Source organism: Camelus dromedarius, chromosome 32 (genome assembly GCF_036321535.1).
Source record: "Camelus dromedarius isolate mCamDro1 chromosome 32, mCamDro1.pat, whole genome shotgun sequence".
Taxonomy (NCBI): Eukaryota; Metazoa; Chordata; class Mammalia; order Artiodactyla; family Camelidae; genus Camelus; species Camelus dromedarius.
This window is the reverse complement of record NC_087467.1, coordinates 21770756-21789760: the sequence shown is the minus strand read 5'-3', so window position 1 is coordinate 21789760 and position 19005 is coordinate 21770756. Positions and strand designations below refer to the sequence as shown.

The 19005-nt window shown below is 41.0% G+C and overlaps 1 protein-coding gene across 4 annotated transcripts in view; it reads right to left on the bottom strand.

Moving 5' to 3' along the window:
• Nucleotides 1-10983: 10983 nt before the first annotated feature.
• ANKRD12 (ankyrin repeat domain 12) overlaps nt 10984-19005 on the bottom strand; it is a 106820-nt gene continuing 98798 nt past the window's right edge. For all 4 annotated transcript variants that reach the window (XM_031439183.2, XM_031439178.2, XM_031439179.2 and 1 more), the window contains 3 exons: nt 15310-15453; nt 13554-13649; nt 10984-12935 (listed from right to left, as the gene is read on the bottom strand). In XM_031439183.2, coding sequence (XP_031295043.2) covers nt 12750-12935; nt 13554-13649; nt 15310-15453 — 426 coding nt within the window. In that variant the 3' untranslated portion in view covers nt 10984-12749. The remainder of the gene's footprint in view (nt 12936-13553; nt 13650-15309; nt 15454-19005) is intronic.

The following is a 19005-nucleotide window of genomic DNA, read 5'->3' as shown; positions in this document are numbered from 1 at the left end:
TTCTGTCCTCAGTCTCCCGCGCCCGGGTCTCCCAGGCCTTCTCCCGCCTGCCCCTGGCTCCCGCACACCTTTCTGTGGCCTTATCCTGCGCTGGTCCCGGAGCCGGGACCGTGACGCGCACGAGCTCCCCGGCTCCTGACGGCAACCCCGGGAGGGAGATGTTCTTGGCCCGGTTATGGGGATGCAAAACGGAGGCACCGAGTGCTCGGCGAGCCCAGCCCTTACCCAGCGCAGCTGACACCTGAACCCCGTCCTTGGACGTCGGAGGCAGGATTTAATAAAAATGCAGGCTTCTGGGACCTGCCTCAGACCCGCTGAACGAGGCTCTCCAAGGGAAAACCCCCGTCCCGCTGGTCACTGAACGCTGCGCGCTCGGTGGGCGCCCGGCCCTACCCACAGCGGCGGAAAAGGGCAGGGGGCGCCGTGGGGCTGGCGCAGACGGTCACGGGCCGGGGAGAGGACCGACGGACGCACGCCCGGACTAGTGGCTGGAGAGGGCTGCCCGAGCATGTGAGGCCAGCACTCACTTCAGCCTGTGTGTTAGGAAGATGCGCTCTTTCCACCGCCAGCAGGTAGATAAAGGCCGTTGAGAACGGCAGTTCTTCCCCACAACTCTGGGAATTTGCTTTTTAAGACGATTCCATACGGACGAAGTTGGAGCCCGCTGGGTGAGACGATCCACAAGGTACTTTAGCCTTGGAAATGGTGACCTAGTGCTAAAGTCTTGAGCTAGAAAGAGCCTTAAATGCCTGTATTCCCCTTGGTTGACTGGAAAAAAAGAGGAAGAATGGAAAAGGCTGATTGGCTACGGGGGTAAACTGCATCATTGATGTTAGTCCGTTTTTGTGTAAGTAAATTAGGCTATATTTTTTAAATCATCCCTGAAAATTATCCTAAAGAAATAATTGAGTGTACACACATTTAACGAACTTATTCTTGGCATTACTTACTGGTTAAATGAATTATAATACTCCAGTGCCATGGGCTAAATCAACTATTAAAAAATTATGCCGTAGGGCAGAGGTTCTCAAACTGTAGTCTCGGCACCCCTTTACCCTCTTGAAAATTAATGAGGGCTCCGAAGAGGTTTTGCTTATGTGTGCTACACTTAGCAAAACTTTTGAAATTAAAACTGAGAAATTAAACAAATTCTTAATATTTCATTTAAAAATAAGACTCCAAAAAATAAAAATAGACCTCATTACATAGTAACATGAATACATATTTTATGAAAAAGATATATTCCAAGACAAAAAAAAGAGTGGCATTGTTTTACATTTGTGTATTTAATGTCAAGTAATAGAAAGCAGCTAGATTTTCATATCTGCTTTCGCATTCAAACTGTTGCAATATCATGTATTATGTACTCTTAAAAAACCATACTGTGAGAGAATGAGAAGGCAAATAATGTATTGGGATTAAAATAAGAATAGTTTTGAGCTCAGGAACTACCTGAAAAGATCTTGGGACCTCCAGCATCTTCCCAGGGCACATTTTGAGAACTAGTCTTGTAGATAAATACCATTGACATGGAAACATAATCATGGTATGTCAACATTTAAAGTGGTGTATATATTTTTAAATGGCTAATATTAAAAACTGTGTACAGTTATTTTTAAAGGCCTGGAAAGAGAACCATGGTGTGAGGAGTGCTTATCTCTTGGGGAGATTACAAATGACTTTTGTTTTTTCTTTCGGCTTGCCTGCATTTTCTGGTGTCTTTGCCTGTATTACTTTGGTAGTAAGAAAAAAGATACAGCTATTTTTAATCCAAAGAACCTCTTTGATAGGCCTTAGGAGGTCCAGTGGCGGCTGAGCCCTGGCGGCTGAGCCCTGACGGCTGTCCAGTGGTTCTGGATCTGTGGCTGGCTATTTGGGAATTTGAGAACTGCAGGGGTTATTGTAGTGGCCTTTTTATCTTACCAGAAGCCATTATCATCAATGCAATAAAGCCCCTTGATGAAAAGGTCAAATGTCACTGAGTCACCTAACCCTCAGTCAGATAAAGACATGTCAGTGATTGACTCTCACGGAAGCACAGTACAGACGTGACTCATTTTCTTTTGCAGCTAACAAATTGCTATAAATTTACTGCCCTAAAGCAACACAAGTGTATTATCTGGAAGTCAGAAGTCCTAAAACCAGGGTCAGTCAGAAGAGCTGTATTCCCTCTGGAGGTTCTAGGGGAGAAAGCACTTCCGGAAGCCACTGCCTTCCTCGTCCTGTCCCCAGTCCTCAGATGCACGGCCAGCAGCAAAGCCTTCAAACCCATATCCCCTCTCCTCCTCTGCACCTCGTCCACCCCCACCCCCCCCACACACACTGGCTCTTTGACCCTGACCCTCCTGCCTCCTCTTATAAGGACCCTTGTGGTGACACGGGGCCCACCCAGATAATCCAGGATCACCTCCCATCGCGAGCGCCTTCATTTAATCACATCTCCAAGGCCCTTTCTCCACGTACGGTAACACCCACAGATGTTAGGGATTAGGGTGCGGACATCTTTGAGGGCTGGGCGGTGGGTAAGAGAGCTTGGGGAGGAGGCACTATGTGCTCAGCATAGAAGGATAACAAGGACAACTGTATGTAGTTTGTGAGCACCTCACACCCGAGGACTCACTCCTGTAGGTGGTGAGTTATACACTCCTCACCTCCGGGCTTCCCCTCCCCCAAGCCAATGCACCCCAGGAGAGAGGGAGAAAAGGGGAGCCCAAGTCACTCCAGTTTGGTCTGGATTCTCCACTTCGGAGCTCCAGCCACTGGTCCCTTACAGGAGCCTGGGCTGAGCCCGGACCAGCCTGCAGGAGGCAGGCGGGAAGCTCGGGCCTGGCAGGTGGGGCACCGCTGTCTCCCATTCAGAACTGGGGACGAAGGTCCCCCGGAGGAGAAACCTTTCTCTGCTCTCTCACCTTCCTTCTTCCCTCCGGGCTGGGTCATGGGAATTACTGCAAACCATCAAAAGAATGCGGAAAGAATAACTTCCGCAGGCCTCCAGCTCTTCCTGCTGTAAGCAAAAAGAAATGGAGAAGACCTGGAGGATATTTCTGTTTTGTTTGGCTTTATTTTGAGTTCTCAGGATCTCTGTAATTCCCTCCGCAGTGAACGATCGTTAATCCACCAGGCAAAGGTAACACTCAGGCAGCCTTTTCTGAGGCTCAGAGCCCAGCGGACCTCTGGGGAGGCGGGCAGCCCCGCCTACGGGGAGAAAGTGCTATTTCAGCAGAAGATGTTTGCACTGAGATATTTACAAATCCAGGGCTATTGAGGTATTTACAGATCGTTCTCAAAGGTTTCTAAGGCTTCTCAAAATCCAATATTGACTCACAGCTCACTGCTGCTGACCAAATTAAGTCCAAACTTCGTGACTTATTTAAAATGTTTAGTCCTTTCTTTTCATTTCAGCTTTTCCCTTTCTTCTGATCACAGAGAACTGAAAAACTACAGAACTTTATGAGAGCCCCTGGAGATTGCCCCTCGTTTCATGAACATTCTTTGTCTTTTTTAGTCACATATATTAACATATGTTTGAAAAAAATGAAATTATGCAAAGAACGCTTTACTGCAACTTGCCCTCTTCCCACCTGGTGTGTCTAGAACACCTCTCCACACCAGTAGACGCAGGTCTCTTTTTCATGTTACACAAATCCTCCCCAGAAAGCCAAGATGCTCTGTTTTCATGCTTCCTACTTTCCACTCCAGTATTCTGCACATTTTTCTTTTTGCTTGGGACAGGATTTATTTATTTTGGGCTTCTTAAACCCTGTCCAATCTTTACTATTATTATTTCTTCTTTACTGGAGGTACTGGGGGTTGAACCCAGAACCTGGTGCGTGCTAAGCCTGTGCTCTACCACTGAGCTACACCCTCCCCCCCCCCCCCCCCGTCCTCTCTTTACACCCTATTCAAATATCAGGTATCACCTCACATGACAACACAGTGCCTTGCGCACAGTAGGTGCCCAACCAATGCTCATCAAAGGAATTGGTTAGATGAATGACTTGCCCAGCTGATGTCCCTGGCAGCCTCTGAGCTCCTAAAGCATTTATTTGCATGAACCTTTCACTATTCGTGTATGTATATTCAACTAATTTCGGAGACTTCCTCAGGGCAGGAATCGTGTCATGAATGTATCATTTGACTGTGTACAGGGACTTGGAGGCTCTTGGAACACTCTCAAAGACTAGAATGTGTGGGCTCAAGCTGAACTGGCCAAATGACAGCAGTAATGAAGAGGTGAAACAATTCGTGAAAAAGATAAGGCTGCGTAGAGCCTGGATACTTCGAGAGACTAGGAAAAGCAGAAATCAGTGGGCCTAAAATAATCGGAAGGGTTCCTGGAGGCTTGGGCTGACGGGGAGGTCAGATTGACGAAGCAGAGGAGAGGGAGACCCAGGGTGAGGCAGAGGGACAGAGGATGGCCAGCTGGAGGAGGAGGGTCCCAACAGCACACCACGCAGGACGGCTCCCAGTCCCTGAGGGCGGAGCTGCACCCGGGTGACGGGAGAGGTGCTCTTGGTACCCCAGGAACTTAACATCGCAGGCTCACATGCACGCGTGTGTGTTAAAATTCACGTAACATGAAATACCATTCTAAAGTGTACAATTCAGTGGCATTTAGAACAGTCACAATGTTCAGCAGCCATCATCACTGTCAAATTCCTGGACATTTTTATCACCCCAAAAGGAAACTCGGCAGCCATTAAGCAGTCACACGACACTCCCACCCCTGAGCAACCACTAGCCTATTTTCTGTCTCTAAGGGTTTGCATTATCCCTGTGCAACTCTGAGAAATAACCTTCACAAAGGTCTCCCTCACCCACAAACTCAGCTACTAATCAGTTTGTTCACTGCTCCTAAATACTGCAATTCTTTTTTAAAACAAAGTACTAAAGATACACAAATTTAAAGACTGTTGACTTTTAACTGTTTCTTTGAAAGGTTACTATACTATATAAAACTACTATAATGTAGTTTTCCTTTCAAGGGACAGAAAATGCAAAAATAAGGAAGAAGAAAATCTATTCAAAATAAGGAACCCTGGATAGCTTACATTGCCACATTACTTCCTTTTATTTTTCATTAATATTTAAAAAAGGAAGGAAGGAAGGAAGGAAGGAAGGAAGGAAGGAAAGAAAGAAAGAAAGAAAGAAAGAAAGAAAGAAAGAAAGGCCAGAAAGAAAGACAGACCAGAAAGGGAGCGCCTGCAGGGGTGCGCGGCCAATGCCCCAGGCCCTGCAGTCAGCAGTAAACCAGTCTCTGTCCCCTGCAAATTACCCACCAGTGGAATCCAAGCCCTATGAGTTACTCGTTTGAGAACCTTAACCCCCTCTCCGCTGGATTTTCAAAGTTCTGTGAAACTGGGTCCCACCCTCCGGAGTCTTCAGCGTGGTGACCTTGCATCCGCTGGAACTCATGGGTGTGAACCCAGAGCGGAGAGACACCAGGACAGGTGGGAGGGGCACAGGACTGGAGCAGAGCTGGCCGAGCTTTTATCCCATCGGAAGACAGAGCAGTTCTGAAGCAAGAGTTGTTTCAGGATTAAGTTGGGGAGGGCTAAACACAACAAAGCAACAAACCAAAATCAAACACAACACCGCACAAAGGCAGCTGGTTTGCTGCTCTCTACCTGTTGGCCTGTGTCCGTTGCCAACTCCCTCGGGTGCAGAGCTGTCTTTGGACTTGGCTTTTGTCTGCCTCTATGTTGAGCGGATACTTTGCTCAGTGAATGTTTCCTCCTGGTGCTAACTTATTTCAGACAGCTGGAGTCTTTGTGCTCTCTGTAGGACAAACTACTCATTCCCCATCCCCAGCCTCCTGTGTCATTAATTTAGGGAAAAAGACGGCTTAAACACGGTTTCCATCGTAAGTGCGCCTGGTTAGATTGCACCTGTCCAGATTTTCTATTCTTTTGCCCTTAATCAATGACTTCAGCCTTTTGCCTTTAAGCCTGTTAGACTCACAGGTTCTGAGTTTTCTTTCTTCTCTTCATGCTTGTTAAAATATGGATGTCACATTCACCAAAGCATGTTGCTGCGATTCTCTTCCCTTTTTTTAAAAATAGAATTTTTGTGCTCTTGAAATATTCCAATTGGGACAGTTACAGAAGTAGTTTAACTAAAGCATTTTGAGATGGGTAATTTAAAATATGCTACTATAATTGATTTTAGCAAACAGTGCTTATATGGAGAATGTTTGCAATAATAGAATTCTTTGCCAAGAATCCTTTTCACTAAAACCTAAATGCGTGGATAGTCACGCATACCTCAGATTCTTAGGGAAGTTATTAAAGACCAAAAAGTATGGTGCACACAGGGGTCACGGGACTTCCTCTCCTCTCCCCCTGCCGGCTTTTAGATGAATGACACCAGGATATCACTGAATTTTTAAAAATTGGCTCCAACCTTTAAAATGTGTGTTTGTGTTGGTGTCCACCTAGTCCTTTTTACCAAAGCTGTGTTCTTTCTTTCTGGGACTTCGCAGGCTTCAATGGGATAATGTACATGAATATACATAGTGAGTGTTTAATGAATGTTGGTTTTATTACTGGCCCACCTACACTAGGAGCCACTGCCAAACACACACAGTTAAAAACAAAAAAAGAAGCCAACTTCACTTAAGTATGTTCTCAATAAAGCAGTAAAGATCAGTGATTTTATCAAATCTCAACCTGGGGTACATGTCTATTTAACGTTGTGTAACTAAAGGGGAGAATGCGTGCTATACTTTTGTGGCATACCCAAGAAAAATAATCAGAGAAAAAGCACTTGACCGAGTTTCTAGCCAAACCGACCTTTTCCATGGAACAACAATTTTACTTGAAAAAAAAAGACAAACTGTGGTTACTCAGATCTAGCTCTTTGGCATTTAGTCTCAACTATAAGTAAAGTGAGCCTGTGACTTTAAGGAAAACAGCCGGCAGTGTTTGTTGTCAGTGGTGTTCAGGCTTTTGAGCGAAAACCAGAATTTTGGATAATTTCTATCACTTAAGAGCTTTGCAGCTTTCATACTTAAAAAGACGTCTCTGATGAAATCAGTGGTGATATTAACAAGCTGAGTGTTTGGACTGTGTAATGAACTGTGTCAACATTTGGAAGAATCATGTAATTCAGTGAATCAGTATTTTTCAAATGACCAATACATGATGTTACAAAATCTATGCATTGCTGGAAAACCCATTCAACATGCAAGATAGGCCGATGGATTTCAAGGTAGTAAGAGTTAGGTAGAGTTCATTGATGCAGTCAGATTCCACAAGGCAACTTACCTTTCAGAAACTACTCCTTGTCCTGTTTTGATGTGGAATCCAAGAATAATGACAATTATCTGAAAATCTATTAACATACTCCCTTTTCCTATTACGGATTTATAAGTCCAAATCAAGTAAACCAACCAAACCAAACCCAATCCAACCCAAAACAGAACAAATTACAGGTACACTGCAGAAAGCAAATAGGTAATTCTAGCTTTCTTCTTTTTGGCCAGATCTTGAGATTTGCAGAACTTTAAAATAATTCGTTTTTTTCATTTTTATTTTTGGAAATACGTTTTTCATAAAAATAAGCATGAAATGCATTTATTAATAAATTCTTTAAATTTGTTTTTATTTCAACAGTGGTAAATATCAGCCAACAGCTTACAGAAATGAAAGCTCACAGTTACTTTTAAGGGCTCAGAGGGGTTCTGGGATCAAAGTTTGAGAACTGATGACCCAGGTAAATGCTGTGTGAATTGTCAAGGGGCACAGTCCCGGCACAGCACAGCCACCTACTAGATGTGCGCTGGTTGAGTCCGTGGACAGGTAAGTGTGAACCGGCAGAGGAGCTGGACACCACGCCCACCGGACACAGTTCAGACGAGCCCCCTGCTTCCTAAAGGCCCACCGATGACACCGTGCTTCTTCAAGACCATCCACACCACACAGTTTAAGTAACAAGCAAGCAAGCAAACAGTGTCAAAAACTGCACTGAGAGTAGTTCCACAGCCCAGACGACATGTGAAGGGTGTCAAGAAATGAAGAGGTTAATTCAGGAAAGGATTTTTAAAGCTCCTTACATTCAAATACTAATGGCTCTAAAATTAAACACAGGTGGTGTTTCCAAGAAACTGAAAGCTATGGTTGTACATCCATATGGCTGCTATTTAAGGGGACAATTTTGGAGGGGAGGTGATACGAAATCTACTAAATATTCTGAAAAGTCATGACAGTGTAACAGCTTTACTAAAAAGCGGGGAAACTAGTCAGGAAGAAAAATGGAAAGGCAGGCCACAGACCAGGCGAAAACATTCATGACAGACCTCTGACAAAGGACTCGTGTGCAGAATGATCAGTAACAAAAAGACAACCCAATGGAAAATGAGCAAAGCACCTGAGGGCATGTCGCAAAGGAAGATGTGCAGATGGCCACTAAGCATAGTAAAAGATACACTCAGCCTCTTCAGTCATCAGAGAAATGCAAGTTAAAAGCACAGTAAGATAAAACTACACATCCCACCACCAGCGCTAAGACTGAAGACTGACACCACCAAATACCGATGAGGATTCAGAGCGACGGGGCCTCTCCCAGTTCCCAGCAGGGGTACAATCTGGTGCAACCACCGTGGAGACCTGTCAGTTTCTAATGAAGTCAGACATACACATACACTCTAGGACCTAGTGACGGCACTCCAAGGCAGGGGCCCAAGGGCGGTGAAAAAAGGTGTTCACAAAGAGACTGGTGTTCAGAGCAGTTTTATTCACAACAGCCCCAAATGGAACGATTCAAATGCCTACCAACAAGAGAGAAAATAAACCAGTTTGTACAACATACTACTACTCATTAATAAAAAAGAAAAGACTACTGATATACACAACAGGATGAACTGCAAAACCTTAAGCTAAAAGTGGCAGGCAGGTGTACACCATCTGATCCCATGTACGTGAGGTTCAAAAACAGGTATAGGTAATACTGGGACAGGACTCAGTGTGGTGGCCTCTGGGACAGAGCCCTCTGCAAGGGCAGGAGGAAACTCCCCGGGTGACAGAAATGTCAGTGTAGGCATCTGTTGGGACCTCCCAGGAAGATGTGGGCACTTCTACTGGATACAAATTACACAGTTAAAAAAACTGGTACTGCTCTTAAGCCGAGTGATGGGCACACAGGTGGTGTTTTTAACCTGTAGACATACACTGTACATGTTCACTCTGTGTATCAACAACAAAATTTTCCTTAAGAGTAGGGGGAAAAGATGGTTACCTAAGAGCTTTTAATTGGTCACTCAGATATTTAGGTATGACACAGTTTTTAAAAATTAGCATTTAAAAACTCAATGGAGTTTAAATAAATATGCTTCATATATAATCTTAAATTCTCTATGTAATCTACCTAAGAAAACTGAACCCTCAAGCAAGAAAAGGCTTTATCTTTAGGTAAACAGTTTCTATCCCACTTTCTTATGGAGATACTGCACATCCGGTACAATTTTTTATTATTTGCAGATGTTGTATAGCATTAACATTTAATCATTGGAAAAGCCAATCTTTCTAGATGTACTTTTCACTGTTTAAATGCTAATACTTATGTAATTATGTGATTTAACTTTTTTAGTTACTTGACTAATGAAATTATTTAAAATTCATTTTTAAGGTTTAAAAATTGTGACAATGCTTCTTTTAAAATACATTAAGATAAAACTACCTTATGAATTTGAAATAATCAATTTCCTCTATATAGAATTTTGGGGTTTTATGTATTAGAGATAGAATAAAAAGTATTGCTAACTATTTGAATAACTGTTTTGGATAAAGAAAAATATGTATTTAGCATTCTCAGCTCCTAGAATAACTATAATTCTTAAGTCTATTAAAATTAGCTTCAAGGGGTCTTTGCTTGAGATTTCTGCAGCTAAGACTGCAGCATGTCTAATACTTAAAACTCATTTTTGAGACCTCATTACTGAATAGACTTGGGTTTGAAAGGCCAGTTCCTTCAGAGGTTGTTTCCCTAAAATGAGTATTTCTGCAATTTTGCTAGCTGCCCAGGTGAACACTAGTGTTTGGTTTAGAGTCATGTAGGATTGGAAAATAAAAAAAACAACACTTATCACACATTTCACTCTTATTTTTTCTATAAAAATATAACTCTTTATTAAATAACATGCACAAATATCAACTAGTCATTTATTAAACAGATATGATTTAGAACAAGATTTAAAGAAATACAAATCCTTAGGTACAATTTAGTATCTTGTTCATGGTATTTGAATAGTTTTTAAAAAATTCACTGATTAAACTAGTCATCCTTTATTTTTCTTTTAGAATCCTCTATCATTTAGGCACATACGCCATTCTAAGTTTTTTCAGCCATTTCAGAGCTTTAGAACATCTTTGAAATATCAAGAGCCCTTAACTTACTTACTTAAGTACCAGTTCCCACGGAGAAGGCATTCGCTTTTCGGTCGAGATGTCCGATTAGCTCTGAGCCACTTTACAAAGGAACTCTGCAGAAGCAGAATCGCAGCAGACGGGTTCCAGCAATGGGAGGTGCCATGGAAGAGGGTGAGGACAGAGGTCAGCACTGCAAAGCTGGGATGACTGAAATGCCAGGTTTCTGCTTGCTTGCTTTTTCTCTTCTGTAGCTTGTTCTGTTTGGCCAGTGATTTTTCTTCCCAGCACCCCCACCACCCACCGCCTTCCCTGGCTGAACCATTAGAACAAAATGCTGTATAAACTTACCCTTCTCATATTTTCTATGACTTCAATGCTCAATAATCTGGTTTTTTTATTTTAGGCAAAAGTATAAACAAAATTTGCACTAAGTTTTTCATATTAAAAAGTATTGCTTTTATAAATTATCTTAATGCTCCCAGCCTTAATAAACTTAACTTCAACAAAACCAGTGCTTCAAAATCTACCCTGCCTTTCTTGGCCCCGTTTATCCAATAAAAAAGGCCAAAATCTTTCATCTAAATTTCTAAAGACTACTACATCCAATCTTTATAATAAAGTCCTTGCACTGTGTCTTTTTCACATGTGCTGTTTTATTGCGCATGCCAAGTACAGTATGAATTAAAATATAAATTGACATAAAAATTCAAAAATCCCTAAGCTTAATATATACCTTTGCACTCAAAAACTTCTGTCTTTCCCATTAGGTGGGATTTTCAACTTGTAAACTGAATTTAAATCACTTTATTCCTCATTTATTCTTTTTATTTTTCTGTATCAGAATAAAAAACATCCAGTATTATTTTATAACTGAAAAAAGTATTGTGGAAAGTTCTGAAAATTTTATCTCATATACTTACGATGAATTTTACATATATCTTAATTTTCCTTTGAAAAATATTTAATAAGTTTAGCAGCAGGTTTCAGATCTGAAATATTCCTGAATATTTAATTTATATCATGTTATAGGAGAAGCTGGTCTAAGTATATTGCTAATTATTTTATTAAAAACAGCATACCAAATCTTATTTTAATTATAAAATTCTGAAAATTATGTTTTGCATCTTGACACAAGGAAAGAAATGTACAACATATTAATTTTTCATAAACATTGCAGACATCAATTAGAATATGCCTATTTCTTTTACTTTTTTTGACTACCAAATATCTTTTTTGAGTACTCAGTGTTTATTTTAAAAGTGCAAAGGTTATTAAGCTTAAAACATTATATTTAAGCAATGTAAAAAAGTTTTACAATGATTTAACATGACCAATAAAATTTATTAAACATATTTACATATATTCACAGATTCTTTCATACTTGAGTATTAAAATAAACATTTACAATTTCACAATTTTCATTCAAAGGCATTTTGGGGGGGGGGAGGAGAACAGGCTCTACTGTGAGATGAAAAACGAGCTATTTTTTTGCATGACTAATTCTAAATAAAATGGCCAACACAGTAAGTCAGTACTACCCCGGGAGACCAGCATGGAACACCTCACACTACCTCGGGCGTCGCTGTGGAGAGTTAAGTTACAGGAAGCATGCAGTACAGCTAAGCCACCCTCTATGGTTGTGGGGATGGAAACAAGCTAACTCAAACACGCATGCCTTATTTAAAAGTTCCGCTACCTGAACACACGATCACTACACTCCATACAAACTACACTTTGGTCCAATAAAACATCAGACGGAACAGTTTTACAATTATTTCTTTGTATATTTTGACTACCAATCCCTTTGTATATATTTTGACCATTAATTACAAGATTTACATCTGCACAATATGTATAAAATAAGTTATTAAAAAGGAAGACAATATTAAAACTTTCAAAAAGAAAGCTATACAATTAACTTACAGATATAATAAAACTGAAGAAATTCTGTGCCAAGTTTTTCTTCCACATTAGAAACTATTTGGTAGGAATTGAACCTTTTAGTTTACTGATACATTATAATAAAACTTGAAAGCAATTTGAATGCTAGTGGTTATCCTGTACTTAAGAGTGCTAACAACTTCCAGCGCCGTTAGCAGGTTCTCAGCTTCTTAAATACCTACCACAGTCTGCCAATGTGCTCTAACGTGATAGTGACCTTTCACCAATATAAATAATAGTTTTCAATTAGAAACTGGATCTAAGATCCGAAATACTTCTTTTCATTTTTAATAAAATGACAGTGTTTACTACATAACCAACTTTTGCTGAACTTTACTAATAATTGTGAAGGCATAATATTGTATTTTTGTCAAAGGCAGTATTCCACAGTATAACACTCTTGAGCCTCACCCGTTTACCACAGCCGCCAGGAAGCAACGGCTGCTATATGGGGGTCAATTCAAAGTCATCATTAACATCAACGAGGGGAACGTAAAACTCCTGAATCTCATAAATGCTGAGAGATTTGTAGGTGGCAGGGTCAAGTTCCTGGAGTTTGAGCTGCCATTCTAATCTCTGGACGGCATTTAAAGCTGCAGCTTCGTGTTGTTGCCTCATTAAAAGACAGGTCTATTTAAAAGAAGAGGAAAATTAACTGATTATTCTATTAGATTTGCTTTGTTTAAAAATGAATCTCAAGCACTGTTACTGGAGGGCGTCAGATGGATATTCCAGGGGTATTTACAGCTGAGTTACACATCCATTTCTGTTTTTCCCTCTGTCTCTAAACCAAATATTTCTGGATCTGCAACTGCACTTACCCCCAAGCTCTAATTTGAAACTGTGCTTTCAAACAGTAACATTTCAAATTATCAGAAAAATCATGAAAATCTAAGAAGAAGTTATTTCTGAAATGATTCAAAACCTCAAACCAAGTAATTTTCTTTATAGATTATTTACAAACATATTCCTTCTCCTCTTGTCTGCCCGCTCTTTCCCATGTTGGGACGTAACCAGTCTCATATGCGAAGGTCCCCATTAGAAACTGCGTTCTCTGTGGCAATGCACCTTTTACACTAAACTGGACCTGAGAAACGGGCAGGCTTTCTTTTTATCTTCCGCAGTGTGGCGCGCAGAGTGAAGATTACGACTAACCAGCATATCCTTCCCTAAGCATTGCTCCCTAACACAGTGCGATTTCTGTTCATGGAGGGGAAGCCTCCAAAGTGAACTTGTAAACATACATACCTTTAGTTTGTCAAATTTATCATCCACATCTTGTAACCAAGACATGAACTGTCTTGCATTAAAGCGATCCCTCACAGAAGTTTTACTGTCATCAGACTGAAAGAGAACATTAAAAGTAGTTGGATATTATAAATAACTCACTTTACACTCTATATATGCCATTATGTCTTTTTATAGTATATTCTCCTTTTAAGGAATGATGGAAATATATTTCAAAAAAAGGGTAAAATATAATTTGAATATTTAAAAATTTTGATAAGCACTTATTTCCATATTAAGTAGACAGATTAGTTACTGGAATTATTAGGATGCTGGGTTTCGTTATTAATTAAATAGAATCCTACCTCTCTGTGAGTCAAAACTGTTTCTCAAAAAAGCATGTCATATGAAGCATTATGCCCATGACATTCTTCTTAAAGTATAATTGATTACAAAATTAATTTTAATGTTACACTTCACCACATGCAGGGAGAAAAAGCATTGAGGTGGGAGACAGGCCTCTGAAGTTGCCATCGTTTTCAGGACTAACACTTCGGTATTCTCTTAAGACAGGCTATGTTCAAATGTCAGCTTTCTATCTTACTGTGCAATTTTGAACTAATTATGTACCCTTTCAATTTTCTAGTCTGTAAAATGGGATAAGAGCATTTCTTTTAATCCTGTTTTGAGAATTAAGAGTGTCTACAGCCCTGTTCTAGCACAGGGACACGTGGGAAGCACCGGATCCAATAAACATACGCTACAGCTACGCCCGCCAGTGCTGTCCAAGCGACAGACAGGCAGCACACAGCCCCACAATCACACCACTCACATTTTTAGCTGTTATCACTTCCTCCTTGGTCCTCACGTAAGATGTTTTGACTATTTTCAATTTTATTACTGAAACTCTAAAGCCTGCTGGACAAGGATGGGTAACGGTTCCACAGCTGTCCTCAAGAGGTTGACAAGTCTTCCTGCTCAACTATTAGGTCGATTGTGGCCTGATCCTCTTTAGTCTCTAACTTGGGGATCATTCTGACATTTACTGGCAAAATTCACTAGCTGTTAGAAATTTTCTTTATAACCCACCTGGGACTCTCTTTTTTTTTTTGCAGATGAGAAAAATAAAGCACAGAAAGAACTAAGTAACTTTGTCTGTAATATTTCCAAATCCTTTGTGTTTCTATACATTATCTAATTTAAAACAGCATTCCCTCGTCTTTTTTTTTTTTTTTCCGGCGATAATCCTTCATTGTCTGTGTTTAGTTTTGTATTCTTATGACCAATATTTTCATTCTGGTTTATGAGGCACAACAAAATTCTGACAACTGATGTCTGGTTCTGAATTCAGGTAATTTATAAATGGCAATAAACTTTTTTCAAGATACAGCAACAGTTTTTCACAATTATGTTAATTTATCCGCACAGTGTCCGAGATTCACACAGCAGCCTGGCCTGACTCCAGCCCTGTCACACTGAGCCTCCCTCTGCACGAGCAGCTTCCCAGTCATTCCAAGGTCAGAACGTCTAAACTCCACTTCAGAAACAAGTTACAAGTTACCTATAAACTGACATTACCCTGAACACATACATACCTGTTCCACAATCACCTGCTGTGTTAATATAGACCTAATGTTCAGAGGCTATTAGAAAACAGAGGGCAGGTGACCTGGAAGTAGTCCGGTCTGAAAGAGTCGCGTGCCCCTCTGGGCCCGGCCGACGGTGCGCTGTCTAAGGAAGCAGCGCGGGAGCCGCGGGCTGCACTCGGCGCACTCACCTGCGCGTCCAGCGGCACGCTGTACACCTCCGCGTCCAGGAGGACCGTGCACGCGCTAAACGGCAGCGTCTGATTGGCCAGTGTTCTTGCAGCTCTGTAATGAACTCGAAGGACCTCCTGCTCATTGGATACAATGAGTTTTTCCTAGTTGAATGAAGAATTAAAAACAACAGTTCTTCAACCACTTGTTTTCCTAATGAAATAAAGTTACTTAACGTGCTCAAGAACCTGAATCTCAGAGTAGCTTTTACTTCATAGTAAGCTTGAGAAATTAGAGAACTCCAAGCATTCTGAAAGTAAATTTTCTTTTCAAAACTGGCAGTCTCTTTTTAAAAATTATAAAGTGTAAAATTATTGCTTTTAGTATAGTTGTCCCTTAGTATTTCCAGGGGATTGGTTCCAGGACCCCTGTGGACACCAAAATCCATGGATGTGCAAGTCCCTTATATAATATTTGCATATAATCTATGCACATATTCCCATATACTTTTAAATCATCTCTAGACTACCTGTAATACCTAATACAATGTAAATGCTATATAAATCATTGCTGTTGTTTGGCAAATTCAAGTTCTGCTTTTTGGAACTTTCTGGAATTTTTTTTCTTGAGTATTTTTGATCCATGGTTGGCTGACTCCATGGATATGGAATCTGCAGATACAGAGGACCAATTATACTTACCAAGATTTCAACCATCACTACTAATTCCAGAACATTTCTGTCACTCCAAACAGAAGCCCCACACCCATCAGTCACTCTCCATCCTCCTCTTCCCCTGACAACCACTACTCTACTTTCTGTCTCTACAGACTGACCTATTATCAACATTTCACATAAATGGAATCATAAAGTATGTGGTCTTTTGTGACTGGCTTCTTCTCGTCACGTGTTTTCAAGGTTCACCTGTGCTGTAGCAGGTATCAGTATTTCATTCCTTTTTAATGGCTGAGTAATATTCCATTGTATGAATACACCGCATTTTATTTATCCACTCATCAGCTGATGGTCTTTTGGGCTGTCTCTTCCTTTGGGCTGTCGTGACTAAGGCTGCTGTGGACACTCACGCTCAATTCTTGTTTGAATGCACTTCTCCGCGTAAACACCAGGATTGAGCTGCTGTGTCATGTGGCAGTGTTATGCTTAACTTATTCACAAACTGCAGACATGTTCTCAACAGCAGTTGCATCATTTTATATTCCCACCAGCCATGTGTAGGGTGCCAGTTTTTGCACATTCTTGCCAGCATTTGTTATTACTTGTCTTTTTTGCTACAGCCATTCTAACACTCTGAGGTGGAACGCCATTGTGGTGGAAGTGGCTCTTTTATGCGTATTTTCACAGAAACAAACACACTGTACTGTAATGCTAACCACACTGACCCTGGAACAACATGGGTCTGACTTGTGCAGGTCCACTTACACATAGATTTCTTTCAGTAAATATGCAGTACTACATGGTCCATGGTTAACTAAATCCATGGATGTGGAAGTGTGGATATGAGGGGGCCAACTGTGAAGTTACATGCCACCTTTCGACTGTGCAACCCATGTTGTTACAAGTCAACTGCACTTGTAAACCTCTGACAATCACAGTATAATCCTGCTTTAATGTGTTACGTGGGATCCAAAACTTCCAATTATGTATTCTGCAGAGTCCCTCTATCAGAAGATTACTGAAACGATCTAGGCAACCATCTGCATTTAGCAGACGGTGAATTCCTGGGATCCAGCTGCAGGGTCTGTTGGCCCATCTGGAAGGCTGGGCCGGGAGAATACTACAAATGCGGCTGGTCTTCTCCCCACCATGGTCCCTACTCCCCCCTCAACTGACAAGAAACTCATCCTTCCCCTGCAGCAGATGCAGGCCACATTATATCCAAATGGGCATGACTAGCGTTCCACTGTATTTATAATTTAGTGAAAAGACAAAGAGACGTGGTCTTATTTAACCTGTTGCAAATTCTCATGTGACAAATGATACTCAGAAGAGAAGAACTAAGGCCTCCTGCCACCTCGCCTTCCAAGGCAGCCCACACTCGGTCTATGGCGTGTGTATCTACTTTTATTTTAAACCCCCACACCTCTTGGCTTTCCTCTTGCCTCTAAAACAGCCTACACTGTCTATGGAGTATGTATCTCTCTTAATAAATCTACCTTTATTCAAAAAAAAAAAAAAAAAGAGAGAGAGAAGATAAATCTAATACTTATGACTTATCAGTTTAAGTACAAGTTTAAGGTGGGACTTTGTGACAAATATTCAAACACTGGATCAGATACTAAGAAAAAACAGCTAGAAGAAAGTCTTCCTAAAAAGTTGGTTGTAGAGATAATGAACAATAATCAAAAATCCCTCTCACCATATGAGAAAGAAATGTATTTCTTAAAGTCAGACCTCTTCCCCTAAGATAATTAACAGAGACATGCTGCTGAAGTGACAGCCAACACATTACACCTGAGATCATTCTTAATGCTGTGACTTTGAACTTCTACAGCAGAGCCTCTCAAACAATGTCTTCTGAGAACGGGTTCGTCTTAGCTCCTGGGGAGGTGGACAGGACATGTGGTGCTTCTGCAGTGAGGAGTCGGGGCTCTGGCTGCGTTCAGCACCACATTCAAATGCTATCATTCTCTATGGGAAAAATGACCCTAGAACAGAGTTCCTTAGCCTGGGAACAACTAGTCTGGGGTTTCTGCCTTTGCCTCGAAGTCCTGATGTGACTTCCCCCCACCCTCAAACGTTGCTAATTAAAGAATAAATTTTTAACTAGTTTCAAAAAAAAAAAAATCTTTTCTTAATTAGTTAAAAAAAATTCCCACTTCCAGGAAGCGGAGAGAGGACAGAAATAGGCAAAGGTTATCTGTGAACCTCAAGGGGGAAAAATTGTATTTTTGCTAATCTCCAACTGGCATTTCTTTCAATTATGAATGTAGGCGGCAAACCACAGTAATGCCAGAGGTATCTGCAACTCTGCTGCCCACAGAAATCAGATATCTTCCATCCCCATTATAGTTGTTGCAGGTATTGCCCCAAAACTTTATACTGATTTTTTCTTGAGTTTTCAGTAGTTACTGGACCTGCTGCTACACAACATGTGATGTAGCTTTTCTGTGCAGACTCCTGCGTGACACGGCTGGTCAACCATCATGCAGTCCTACAGTGGAAGCTCATCCAGCCGCCAAAGGGTAGAGTTGTTTGTTCTCACACTGGTCAGACTTTTCAGTTGCTTTCTAGTATTTTATAATTCTCAATTGTTCGTTGGTCAATGTGCAGAAAGGTATGAGTCAGTTTTGCTATTAAAGTTTTGCTAATTGCACAGTTGAAATGAGAATTCTTCACTGTCTGTAAGGTAGCATGGCTTCTGTAACATGGTTAAAGGCACAGATGAATATATATCAGGTGACTTCAAACATGCCTGGTGGCTCAAACAACTACTGGTGTGTGTTATATGACCTAACTTCTTACTGCCAACAATTGTTCACTGACACGAGTCATGGACAGTGTTGTAAGTTCCGTATCAGTGCTTCTGTCTTTTATCTGTTTTTCTCTCTGTAATGCTATAAATTTATTTTGTTCATTTAAGGACATTATTCTGAGGGAAGGTTTTATATTTACCAGGTTTTTACAGGAAACCATGGGACAAAAAAAGGTTAAAAACCTCTAGGTGAATCTAGGTGAACCTAGGAAATCAATCATACA